This window comes from Eulemur rufifrons, chromosome 8, assembly GCF_041146395.1.
Source record: "Eulemur rufifrons isolate Redbay chromosome 8, OSU_ERuf_1, whole genome shotgun sequence".
Taxonomy (NCBI): Eukaryota; Metazoa; Chordata; class Mammalia; order Primates; family Lemuridae; genus Eulemur; species Eulemur rufifrons.
Window position 1 is genome coordinate 122,105,729 of NC_090990.1, and position 13,176 is coordinate 122,118,904.

Here is a 13,176-nt window from a genome sequence, read left to right on the forward strand (position 1 = left end):
CAAAATATACAATTTAGTCTTAATATCAACCGCATGAGGTAGAAGCTATTATCTACATTTTATAAATTTAAAAACAGAGGCTTAGAGATGTTAAGTGACTTGTGTGTGGTTGGTCATAGCTCTAGTAAGCAATGGAGCCAAAATCCAACTGTCACAATGATGTGGCATTACAGGCCACCATAAAACCGCAGTGGTATGCACAATAAACATTTATTTATGTCACAAATATGTGGGGTGCAATTGATCTTGGCTGGAATTTAGTGAGCTTGCCTTGGTTTATTCACATGCCTGGGGGTCAGCAGGCTGTTGGCCGATCCAGGATGGCCGCGGCTGAGATAGCTGGGGCAGTCTGGCTGACATAAGTGGGGCAGTTTGGCTCTATGTATCTCACCCTCCATCAGCCATGTTGTCATGGCAACATCAGAGGCACAAGGCCCAATGCACAAGCATTTTCCAAGCCTCTTCCTAGGTCTTATTTCTGTCAATACTCCATTGACCAAAGCATTCACAAGGCTGAGCCCAGAGGAGGAGGGCACTGCCGAGTCACATAGTAAGGGGCACAGATACAGGTAGTGGTGAAGAAATGGGGCCATAATGCAGTCAGTCTACCACACCCAGGGCTATCTGACTCCAAAGCCTGTATTCTTCACTATTTTCCTATACAATCTCTGCAGATAAAAGAGTGTAGTAATGCACACACACACACACACATATATATATATATATATATAATACACACACACACAGAGATATGAACAGGGCCTGATTCCTGCCCTGAAAATCCAGTCTAATGAGAAAGACCAACATATACAAAATTAGCTCTGTGTTACACGGGGGACTTTGATATGTGCTATAGAGAGGCATAACAAAGTAGCATGGTAGTACAGAGAGCGAAATAATTCATTCTGACTAAAAGGCTTCATCAGGAGATAGTACTGGCTGGGCGCAGTGGCTCATGCCTGTAATCCCAGCACTTTGGGAGGCTGAGGTAGGAGGATGGCTTGAGGCCAGGAGTTCAAGACCAGCCTGGGCAACATAGCAAGAGCCTGTCTATACAAAAGATAAAAAATTAGCTGGGTATGGTAGCTGGAGTCTATAGTCCTAGCTAATGGGGAGGATGAGGCAGGAGAATTGCTTGAGCCCGGGAGTTCAAGGTTGCAATGAGCTCGTGCCACTGCACTCCAGCCTGGGCAAAAGGATGAGACCCTGTCTCAAAAAAAAAAAAAAAAAGAGAGAGAGAGAGAGAGAGAGAAAGATAGTCTTATGTAGTGGGCAAGCATATGAACCCCCGGCCTAGGTTTAGAGACTGTCTGTATCCTGTGGCAACACTAGCTATAGGATCTTGGGCAAGTTAAACTCTCTGTACCTCGATTTCCTCATTTGTAAAATGGACATAATAGTAGTACTTCTTAATGATGTTTCTGTCAAAAGGAAATGATACATGGAAAGCACTTGGAACTGTGCCAGACACACAGCATGTGCCCGACAAAGGTAAGCTAGTATTGTCTGAGCAATCAGTGGAATCTGCCCAGATGTGAGACTCTGCACCACATACAAGTCTATTGGGTCATATGTTAGGTGTCTGGTGAAACCAGTGCAGACTCAGCTAGCATCTACTGAACAATGCGCCAGGTGCTATGGTAACAGCTGCTATGTAAGTTGTTTGGGTTCTCTATGACCAAGCAAGAACGTCTCCTTTCTCCTTCTCTTGGCATTTACAACCCTTGAGTCAGGGGACAGACTCTTGTTAGAGATTAGAAAGGAGGCTTTCTAGGCACTAAGAACTAGTCACTCTTGCTCTCAATATTTCTCTGCTTTGAATCTAACATCTGTTCTTTTCTTCTTCTCTTCAGCAAGTTTGGTATGGCATACCTCGTCTGCAAGAGAAATGAGGATTACCCCTTGCTGGGTAGGTAGTGGGCCTTGATTTCAAACTTCTTTGTTCAAGAAAACATGCAGAAAAGTACACCCATGATGCATATGCAGCTTACTGAATTATCACAAAATGGCAATTAATCATCGTCCAGGCCAAGAAATAGAAAAATAGCCATACTCCACAAAATCCTACATGCACTCTCCCACTCCCTTTCCCCAAGGACTTCTAACACCTTAGGTTACTTATGCCTGTTTGAAATTTATATAGATGAAATCAAGCATTATGCAATTATATATACCTTGTACCTTCCTTTACTCAATGGTGTGTTATGAAATTTATCCATATTGTTGGGTGTAGCTGTAATGCATTATCTGTCATTACTATGTAGTGTTCCATATTTTATAAGTATACAATTTATTCATTCTGTTGTACAACCTTTGGGTTGTTTTCAGTTTTCGGTTCTTGTGAACAATATTGACATAAACATCCTCGCACAAGTCTTTTGGTGAACACGTGTGTGTTTCTGTTGAGTACATACATAGGAGTGAAGTTGTTGGGACAAAGGTTACAATTTTGGTAGATTGTGCCAAATGGTTTTTCAAAATGGTATTTATTTATATTCTGACCAACCATGTTATGAGAGTTCCAGTCGTTCTTCATCTTTGCCAACAACTTGGTTTTATCAGTTTTTATGATTTTAATAATTCTGTTGGGTGTATAGTGGTATCTTATTGTGGTGTCCATTTGTATTTCCCTGATGTGGCTGGGTTCCTTTTTAATATATTTATTGGCCATTGGACATCTTCTTTCAAAAAGTGTCTGTACAATCTTTTACCTATTTTTCAGGTGGGCTATATTTTTATTATAGATCTTTTAGAATTACTTATATCTTCTGGAAATGGGCCCATTGCTGGAAAGTCCATGAACAATATTGTGGAAATTCCAAGGATATTGTTAGAAAGGGTGTCACTATGTGCTTTTTTATATCTCTAGCATATTTTATATTGATTGAGTTTAATCTTTTTTTAAAAAAAATTAAAACAACAGGACGTGAAAAGGAAATCAGATACTTCAGGTATACTATGGCGGAATTTTTGACGTCTAACCGCAGCCAAGTCCTAATGTACGAAGGATTATCAGGATATGGAAAAAGCCAGATACTTACAGAAATTAGGTCTCTGGCCCAAGGTGAGAACCACAGGTGAGTGTCTTGCAATTATCATTCCCTTTTGAACTTAGAGAATCCTGACACCCTTAAGAGATTCATTTATTGTGATGTTTCTCTCCTTTATATAACTTACCTTATGTAAACAATCTATAATTGCCGGATGCCATGACTCTTGTGCTAAATAATTTTTTTTAAGAGACAGGGTCTTGCTCTGTTGCCCAGGCTGGAGCTCAGTGGCTTTATCACAGTTCACTGCAGCCTGGAAGGCCTGGTCTCAAGCGATCTTCCTGCCTCAGCCTCCCAAGTAGCTGGGACTACAGGCGCACACCACCACGCCCAGCTAATTTTTCTTATTTTTTGTAGAGATGGGGGTCTCACTACATTGCCCAGGCTCGTCTTGAACTCTGGTCTCAAGTGATTCTCCCACCTTGGCCTCTGAAAGTGCGGGGATTACAGGTGTGAGCCACTGTGCTCGGCCTAAATAGATAATTAATGATGAACATACTGAACCAAGAAAAAGAGAAACTGGGCTGACCCATGGAAATCCTGACCTAATGCCAGGTAGGGCTTAGGTGCTTTAATGCTTCTGAAGTAATCCCAATATGTAGACAGGCTGAGATGCTGAAATCAAGGCTGGATTCAGTCTGCAGAGCAAACATGGAAGTTTATCCAGCTACCTGACAGGGAATCACTAGTTCAAACCATTAAGCCCTGAGAGTGGGGAGAGAGAATGACAGGTCTCTGGATTTTTGTCGTTTATCTATTTTCATATAAGGAATGTCATGAGGGCTCTCTTTGGGACAATCCACCTGTCACCCTCAGGGAAGTGGACAGTACGGTCTTTACCAATAGTGATGACAACCACAACGATGATGATGTCTCCTGTCGTTTGACCGTCTCACTTAAAGGCTATAAGGGGGAAATGCTTGTTAACCTCATATTACTTTTAGCTGTATTTCCATGTCTCTTTAATGTCAGGCCTGAAAAAGACCAGTTTTAAAAATATCTTTAACATTGCTGAGGGCATACGTCACAATGACCAGAAGAGATTAATTTATTCATTTATTTAATCACTTATTGAATTCCTAGTATGTTCCAGGAATTGTTAAGTGCTATGTTGGTTAGCCAGGGCTGCTGTAACAAAGTACCACACATGGGGTGACTTCAACCAGTGGTCCCCAGTCTTTTGGACACCAGGGACTGGTTTCATGGGAGACAATTTTTCTGTGGGCCGAGGAGGGGGCGGGGGGAGGTGGAGCTCAGGCAAAGATGCAAGCGATGGGGAGTGGCTGTGAATACAGCTGAAGCTTGTGGTGGTTGGCTGGAATCTTTGGTGTTCCTTGGCTTGTAGAAGCTCAACTCTGGTCTCTGCCTTCATCTTGACGTAGCACTTTCCCTGTTGTCTGTGTCCAAGTTTCCCATTTTTATAAAGACATCAGGCATATTGGATGAGGGGGCCCACCCTACTCCAGTATGATCTCATCTTAACTAATTACATCTGCAATGGCCCTATTCCCAAATAAGGTCACATTTTAGGAGGGGACACAAATCAACCCATAATAAGTACTGAAGCCCTGAATATGAATAATATCTGATCCCTGCCATCAAGGAACTCTCACAGAAGAGGAGATGAGAGAGTTAACAGTAGAAATAGAATGTGGTGCGGGCAGTGACAGTGACATGCAATGGATGTTTGTGGAGGCTCAGAAGGAGGGGTATGTAATACAACCTCGGGCACTGAGGAAGGTTTCTAGGAGGCTGCATTTGAGCTGAGACTTGCAGATGAATAGTGAATGAGAAGCTGTGAGAAGTGATAGTATTCCGAGCTGCGGAGACAGCTCTGGGTATGCAGGGAGCTCTCACCTGCTTATTGTTCCTGGAGGGTAGATTGCTAGGCAGACAGTGGCAAGAAATGACAGAATGAGGCTTTGAAAAGCCTTGTATGTCTCCTGTCCAAGTACTAACCAGGTCCGACCCTGCTTAGCTTCCACGATCAGATGAGATCAGGCACATTCAGCGTGGTAGGGCCGAAGACAAAAGGCTTGTATGTCACATAAAGGAGTCTGGGTTTATGCCTTTCAACAATGAGAACCACCGAAAAATTTTAAATAGGAGAGTGACACAAGAAGACTTGCATGTAACTAGATGCTTCAGGTCTCTGTGACAGTGATGCGTTCCGAGGGCCATGACCCTCAGAATGGTGGCATGCTATGGTGGTAGCATCGGTGGGAGTAGGAGGACCTGAACCAGGGCAGTGATGGTAGGACTAGAAGGGAGGGGATAGTAGGTTAAATTATTCAGGGTTTCGGATTATAATAGCATGAGGCTGTGTTATCAGAAGCAGGAAGAACGGACAGCTTTCAGATAGTTTGGTTAATCTCCATCATTGCAGCTGAATGTGAAGCGTCAGAGCTTTCCTTCAACTTTTATTATTTTCAAAAAATATAGTTTAAAACTCTCTTTTGTTTCTTGATTTTCTCATAAACAGGACTGTTTCTGCTGCATTGACTAAGATCAGCTTCTATGAAACGTTTCATACCATCCAGATACTCGTGGCCAGCGTACTAGGTCTGGATGCTTGTAAACACTATAAAGAACGGCAGTCCAACCTCCAAAATAAAGTCAAGACACTGCTGGATGAAAAGTTTTACTGTCTCCTTAATGACATTTTCTATGTCCAGGTAACTAGCTAGCATTAGACTTCTGCAAGAAATAGCCACGGGCAGGCACAGCAACTCCTTCATGCTTTATGACTTAGCATCTCTTTGAACTTTATTACCATTTTTTTTTCTCATCTAGAGCATCCAGGTGGTTAGTCAGTGGCTGTCAATCTTCCTTGAATGTGTATCCACATTCTTGAGGTGTATTGGAGGAATCTAGAAATACCATACTCGAGAAAATTCAAGTGGCCACCTGCTGATTCATTTTTTTCTCACCTTTTCCATCATAGCGATACTATACTAGGTGGTCTGGGGCACTAAGTCACTCTCCTCCCACAGGTGCCTGTCAATACAAAGACAGAGTGTGCCCTGTTCTTTCCTGTGTCTATTAGATTCAATGACATAGAATATTAGAGCTGGGGCCAGGCGCGGTGGCTCACGCCTGTAATCCTGGCACTCTGGGAGGCCAAGGCAGGAGGATCACTCGAGGTCAGGAGTTTGAGATCAGCCTGAGCAAGAGTGAGACCCCGTCTCTACTAAAAATAGAAAGAGATGATCTGGGCAGCTAAAATATATATATAGAAAAAAAATTAGCCGGGCATGGTGGTGCATGCCTGTAGTCCCAGCTACTCGAGAGGCTGAGGCAGGAGGATCGCTTGAACCCAGGAGTTTGAGGTTGCTGTGAGCTAGGCTGACGCCACGGCACTCTAGCCTGGGCAACAGAGTGAGACTCTGTCTCAAAAATAAATAAAATAAAATAAAAAAGAATATTAGAGCTGGAAGGGACATTATGGATTATCTAACACTTGAAGATCTTAAGGCAAAGAACAGCTAAATATTTTGCCCAAAGTTATCACAGCTAGCAGTTCCCTTTGCTATTTTCCCATACTCAGTATTCTCATAATTCTTTGTACAGTTCCCTATTTCACGAGAGATTTCCAGAATGAGCACCTGGAGAAAGCAAAAGCAATTGGAAGCATTGTTTATGAAGATCTTGGAGCAAGTAAGAACATCTGTGGGTCAAGCAATGCGGGGAGTTAAACTGGGCAAATCCCTACAAAGCCAGGTGGCCGGCGGGGTTCAGACTCCATCGGCAAGAGGTTTTAAAGTCTGTGAAAGCTTTGTCCCAAGGGGCTTAATTCCCCTCCATCCTTCCAAACCTGGAGCTAAGAGTCTGTTCAGAATTTAGGTATCCTTGAAAGGAACCCCTTAAGTCTGGCCTGTCCCAGTGCTTTTTGTTCCCCCTCCATATGTAACGTACCAAAGCAGTCACGTGTGCAGGCTCTGTAGCCAGACTACTGAGACTTGAACCCCTGGGCCCATCACTTGTACCTGAGCAACCCTTGAGCAAGCGACTTTACCTACGTTTCTGTTTTATCATCTATCAAATAGCGGGAAATAGTAGTACCTAGCTCACATGGGTGTAAGGTTTAGATGCCTAGATGATATGTAAACACAGAACAGTGCCTCTGTCGTAGGAAACACTCAACAAGTGTTCACGCTCTCTCTGAGTTAATCTCATGATCCCAATTGTCTACTATATGCTGATGATCACCAAATTTATATTTTGGTCCCCACCTCTCTTATATGCACCAGAAGCATTTTCCCAAGAACCTTCTATACATTCCACATGGATGTTGTAACTCACAGAGTTCAGTGTCTAACACCAAAATCATTTTTTTCCCCCGCTACAATGCCCTTTCTTCTCCATCCTGATCCTGACCCTTGATTTAGTTAATGGCAAATTATGCAGCATGCGTCATTTAAAGTTAGCCTTGCCTCCTCCTTCACCCATATCCCTCACATCTACTCAGTTGCCAAGTCCTACTCCCTCTACCTTGGCCCATCCCTGGAATCCCTTCATCCTCTGTTCCTCACTACAGCTGAAGCTGCGGAGACGGTTTTTTCTGTTGAGATGTCTCACACAATGGGAAGGTAGGGACTGCAATGCAAGCAGCTGCCTCTAAAATGCAAGCTCCGTATTTTGTTTAAGACTGTATCTCCGCACCTAGAACAGTGCCTGACCCTAATAGATGCACAATAAATGCTTCATGAGTAAATAAATAATTCAGACTAGTTAGGGAAGGGTAGTCTATATGAGAAAATGATCGGCTTTTGGGTGTAACATATGCCACAATTCGAGCTAGACTAGTGTAAACTGCCAGCAGGTCAAGGACTAGATCAGTTTCCTTTAGCACCTAGTCCAGTGGGTGCTCAGTGAGCATGTGTTTAATATGTGTGAGTTGAATAAATGTCAAGTAGACATCCCCAGGAGACCTTCATTGATCAGTAGATTAAAGTGACTTGTGGTTAACATAGCAGTTATTTTTAGGTGATGGGAACTTTTACTTGGTTCCTGTGGTTACCTCTACAGCTCCATTTATCCTACAAATTTGCAATACTTTTACACAAAAATTTGACCAAGTAGGAGTCCATTCCAGCCAACTATGTCCAAATTGCCATGAATCTCAAGTTAATGGAATGTAAATTAATACAAAGTAATTGGAAAGAAAAAGATTTAACTTAGCTGCTTCTTTCTCTTCGTCAGCAAACCACAAAACTCAGTGCATACCCGTATACGCAGATACAAACCTGAACTCCCACAGCATTTTTCTTTCTGTTTCTCGATCTTGTCCAGACAGCGAAAGAGGAAAGGATTATTTTCATCATTGACGGGGCCCAGTTTGTGGATTCGACCTCCTGGGCCTTTATAGAAAGGCTTATTCGGAATGTTCCTGTCTTCATCATTATGTCTCTGGCTCCCTTCCTCGGCATCCCCTGTGCAGCAGCCCATGCCATACTGAAGAACAGGAACACAATGTTTGTCACCCTCGGTGCAATGCAGCCTAAGGACATCCACAACAAGGTCTGTCTAGACCTCAATGTGAGCAGCATCCCCAAAGAACTGGACTTGTAAGTAACCTGTTTCTTTTTTTTTTTTTAATTTTTTTTATATAGAGACGGGGTCTCACTGTGCTCAGGCTGGTGTCGAACCCCTGAGGTGCAGCTATCCTCCCGCCTCAGCCTCCCAGGAAGCTAGGACTACAGGCGTGAGCCACCGCGCCCCGGCCAGTAACCTGTTTCTAACCTGAGGTCTTGACGTCCACATTCATTCCCCCGGTCCTGACTTCATCAGATTTTTTAGTGTGTGCCTTGTAGTGCCTATTTCAGTATTTTTGCTGGTCCCACCTTTTAAAGGGGCCATTCATTGGTCGAATGGATGGTGCTCACCTTATCCATGTTCCGTTCCTGCTTCACCTTCTCAAACTGCGCTTAGTTGGGTCTGTTTCCCTTTCATTATAGCGGGTATGGGTATACTCTAATCAACAGTGAGTAAGAGCAAGTAAGACTTGTCATGGGCAAGTTACAGGAGGCAACCTGGTAAGCATTAAAGTCTATGAGCTACAATTAAGCAAGGTCTGACTTGGCTAGCAGTAGTGTGGTCTGGTTTTGGTGCTCCCTGTCTCTGGCAGATGTGGAAAGCTGACTCTCTGGTGAGTGCTTTCTGAGCTTTTCAGGGACTTCTTTCCTGGGGTCTTGACAGCAATCCCCTTAACAACACAGATGATATCTCTTCTTTAGCTGGCTGTTTGCAACTCACCTTGGTATCTGCATCTGCTCTTTCTAATGAGGTTGCCCTGCTTCTGGAAGAAAGATATCTTTTTATTTATTTATTTATTTTTTTTTTTGAGACAGAGTCTCACTCTGTTGCCCAGACTAGAGTGCCATGGCGTCAGCCTAGCTCACAGCAACCTCAAACTCCTGGGCTTAAGCGATCCTACTGCCTCAGCCTCCCGAGTAGCTGGGACTACAGGCATGTGCGACCATGCCTGGCTAATTTTTCTATATATATTTTTAGCTGTCCCTATAATTTCTTTCTATTTTTAGTAGAGACTGCTAGGATTACAGGCGTGAGCCACCACGCCAGGCCAGAAAGATGTCTTGGACAAAGGTTTATTTAAGATAACTAGGATAACTCTAAGGATAAATTTGACACACACTTTCCCTTTCTCTCTCTCATTATAAATATATGTTATATATAAAATATATACATTAACCTTTTGATCTAGCAATCCCAATTCTAAGACTCTATCTTAAAGATATATTGACAAAAATATGAAGTGACGTGTGGACAAGGTTTTTATTGGGACATTGTTTGTATTAATAAAAGACTAGAAACGGCCGGGCGCGGTGGCTCACGCCTGTAATCCTAGCACTCTGGGAGGCCGAGGTGGGCGGATTGTTTGAGCTCAGGAGTTCGAGACCAGCCTGAGCAAGAGCGAGACCCCATCTCTACTAAAAATAGAAAGAAATTATATGGACAGCTAAAAATATATATAGAAAAAATTAGCCGGGCATGGTGGCACATGCCTGTAATCCCAGCTACTCGGGAGGCTGAGACAGGAGGATCGCTTGAGCCCAGGAGTTTGAGGTTGCTGTGAGCTAGGCTGACGCCACGGCACTCACTCTAGCCTGGGCAACAAAGTGAGACTCTGTCTCAAAAAAAAAAAAAAAAAAAAAAAAAAAAGACTAGAAACAACCAAAGGTCAATCCCTAAGGAGGTAGGTTGAATAAACTAGGGTTCGTCCAACACAATAAAAAGAAATGAGAAAGATCTGCTGACATGGAAGATCACCGGGATATATGGTTGAGTGAAAACCAAGGAGCAGTCCGGTATGCAGCATGAGTAACCTGCTGTCTTTTATTTTAAAAGGGGGTGAAGTAAGGGTGTATGTGTGCATTTGTTTATATTTCTGAAAAGAAATACTGGAAAGGTAAAACAAAAGCTAATCAAAATGGTTACCTATAGGGTGAGCAAGATGGAGGAAGTAACCTTATTATAGAGTTTTGGCTTTGGAAGGATATGTTTTATGGAACTTAAAATAGTTAAATAAAAATAAAAAGCCATCCCCCCCCCCAAAATAGAAAACAAATGGAAACAAATGAAGAATGAGAAGTTGTTTCCAAGCGATTGAGAAGACTCAGATATTTTTCCTTCCTAGAAGATGGATCTTCGGTATAAACAGGTTGCCTTGTTGTCGCCGCAGGTACCTGGCGGAGGGAAGCTGCGGGATTCCGTATTACTGTGAAGAACTGATAAAAAACCTCAACCACCACAGAGTTTTCGTTTTCCAGCAAATGGAGTCTGAGGAAAAGACCAGCGTGACCTGGAATACCCTGTTCGGTGAGTCCTGCAGCGGCCGTTCTTGCTCACTCTGTCCTGTGTTAAAAAGTCCTCGTGCAGGAAAGGGCGATGCCGGAGGCTGCCCCTGTTCCCGGCTGTTGAACTCCCTGGCTCTTGTCTTCTTGCAATCGAAGCATGACAGCAAGAGACGGTTTTGAAGCGACAAGCAGCAAAGTTTACTAAAGTGAAAGTTTACTCTTAAAGGGATTAAGAACAGGCTCACGTCTGAGCAGATGGTGGCCCTGGGGTTGCTGTGTCATAATCTGCAAGTGCTAGTACACTCCAGAAGGGACAGGAACAGGCACAGGTCCCAGCAGACAGTGGCCGTGGGGTCTCTGTGTCATACCTTTTCCTTTTGTCCGGCCTCTGCTCCTTTGTGAGGTTGTCTCTTCTTTTTCTCTTGGCCAATGAGGATGTTGTCTCCTTCCTGCTGTTGGGTGGGAGTGTTCCATCGTACATCGTTAGCTCAAAGGCCGTGGGGGTTGGGGGGCAAAATGTAATGTATAATGTGCCCTGTGTTGTTTCTGTTTCTTGTGATGGCTGTGGTTACCCTTATCTTGTTAGTGTTACAGTGTGTTCTCTTACTCTGCATCCCGTTCCTTTAAGTTGCTGGCTTTTGCGTTTTCTCTGCCTGTGTCTCACTTTTCTTATGCTAACATTCGTGACACTCACAGCTCCCCTTCTCTCGCAGTGTGTTTTCTTACTAAGTATCCTGTTTATTTAGACTGCCCCTTCCGTTCCCTGCCTCCTCTGTTCATGTCTCAGTTTCCTACCTACGCTAACGCTAACACTCCCTGCAGGGTCAGAGGGTTTGCGGGAAGCAAGAAATCCCGGATCTGATATGCCAGATTATGAGAGAATTTAGTATTGCCCAGGACTCACTGGACAGATCTAAAGAATGTGCACCCGTAATACATGTGGCAGAACACTGAGAAATCTTAAGGCCCAGAATCAGAACCAAAGAGGGGCTTAGATGTTATCTAGAAAAAATTTCTCTTGTTTCCCAGAGGTAAAATTACTTGGTCAAAGTGAGTGGTAAGTTTCCTACGCTACAGAAACATACTAGGGGCATGAAATTTGAGATGATGGCATGCTGGAGGCCAGTTGGAATTTTTAAGAAAATAATTTTAATGCAGGAAGAAGGGTGGGGATCAGAGAATGGGGTAAGGATGCAAGTTGGAAAGCAGAGGATGAAGGCTAGGGACACTTACAGCTACCCCTTCACTAAAGCTTTTTTTGTTTGTACCTTTTGGTGTTTCTGGGTTCCAGATTCTTCAGCTCCCAGTCTGGGATGCATGAGGCAAACTCAGGAAACCCTGCCATAGAACTCACTGCCATGCTGTTCCCTGGGTCCCGAGGTCCCTAGCTATGATAATTTGGCTTCTCTCCACCTTCAACGTCATCTTCTGTTGTTTTACATATAATGTCCAGGGGGTTCAGTGGTACTTAGCAGGAGGAATAGGGAAAAACATGTCAACTCTATCTTCCTGAAATCGAAAGTCTCTTAATTTTTTTGTGACTCAAAAAAAAAAAAAAAAGTGATGCTGTTTTAATGGCGATAAGCACTATGCACATTAATATTACTAAACCTGTAGGATCAAACTTCTTCCTCTGAGACTAAATTTAAGGGTGAGGATATGGGTGGAAATTCAGTGTCATGTTAAGGCGAATATCGTGGAATAAAGGAGCTGATGGTGCTGTTGTCTCTACACAGCAGGGTAGAAAATCACTACCGACGGGTGGTAATGAGGGAAATTTTACAAAAGATTTCTCTTTGCTTCCTGAAAATCCCCCTGTCTCCTGGATGAATGAATGAAGCTGAGCTGCCCCATCTCCCTCCATGAACTGTGTTTCAGTCTCTGAAACACCTGTTGCCTCCCACTGTGCAGTGACTGACTGCAGACCGTGTGGCCTGGGTGGTCACATCCGAAGGGAAAACGAGACAGATGGTTGTCTGAAAGAAGAATAGGGTCAAAGCTAAAAATAATTTTTTTTAATGAACAAGAAACATAAGCTTGCTTTTTAAGAAAAGATCAGTTTATTTTTCTGGAAGATTGTGATGAACAAACAGAAAAGGCTTTCTCTGGCTAAATTAGTTTTAAGGATGGTAATGGATCACTAAATAGATAATGACTGCTATGACCATTATTTTTAGACTAAATAATTCCATTATAATATTATATTAGCTAGCCAATGAATCAAGGGAAGGAAATATGTAAATATAAATACCGTAGATAGAACAATACCATTCCTACATTTTGTACGTTTATTTGTTTACTCATTCAAC

At 43.1% G+C, this 13,176-nt stretch overlaps 1 protein-coding gene across 1 annotated transcript in view; it reads left to right on the forward strand.

Annotated features, from left to right (window-relative positions):
* The window catches only part of ADCY10 (adenylate cyclase 10), a 72,349-nt gene that overhangs the window by 26,494 nt on the left and 32,679 nt on the right, over positions 1-13,176 (forward strand). Inside the window, exons 13-18 of the mRNA XM_069480897.1 lie at positions 1,854-1,909; positions 2,924-3,077; positions 5,533-5,725; positions 6,621-6,707; positions 8,343-8,617; positions 10,753-10,889. Coding sequence (XP_069336998.1) covers positions 1,854-1,909; positions 2,924-3,077; positions 5,533-5,725; positions 6,621-6,707; positions 8,343-8,617; positions 10,753-10,889 — 902 coding nt within the window. The remainder of the gene's footprint in view (positions 1-1,853; positions 1,910-2,923; positions 3,078-5,532; positions 5,726-6,620; positions 6,708-8,342; positions 8,618-10,752; positions 10,890-13,176) is intronic.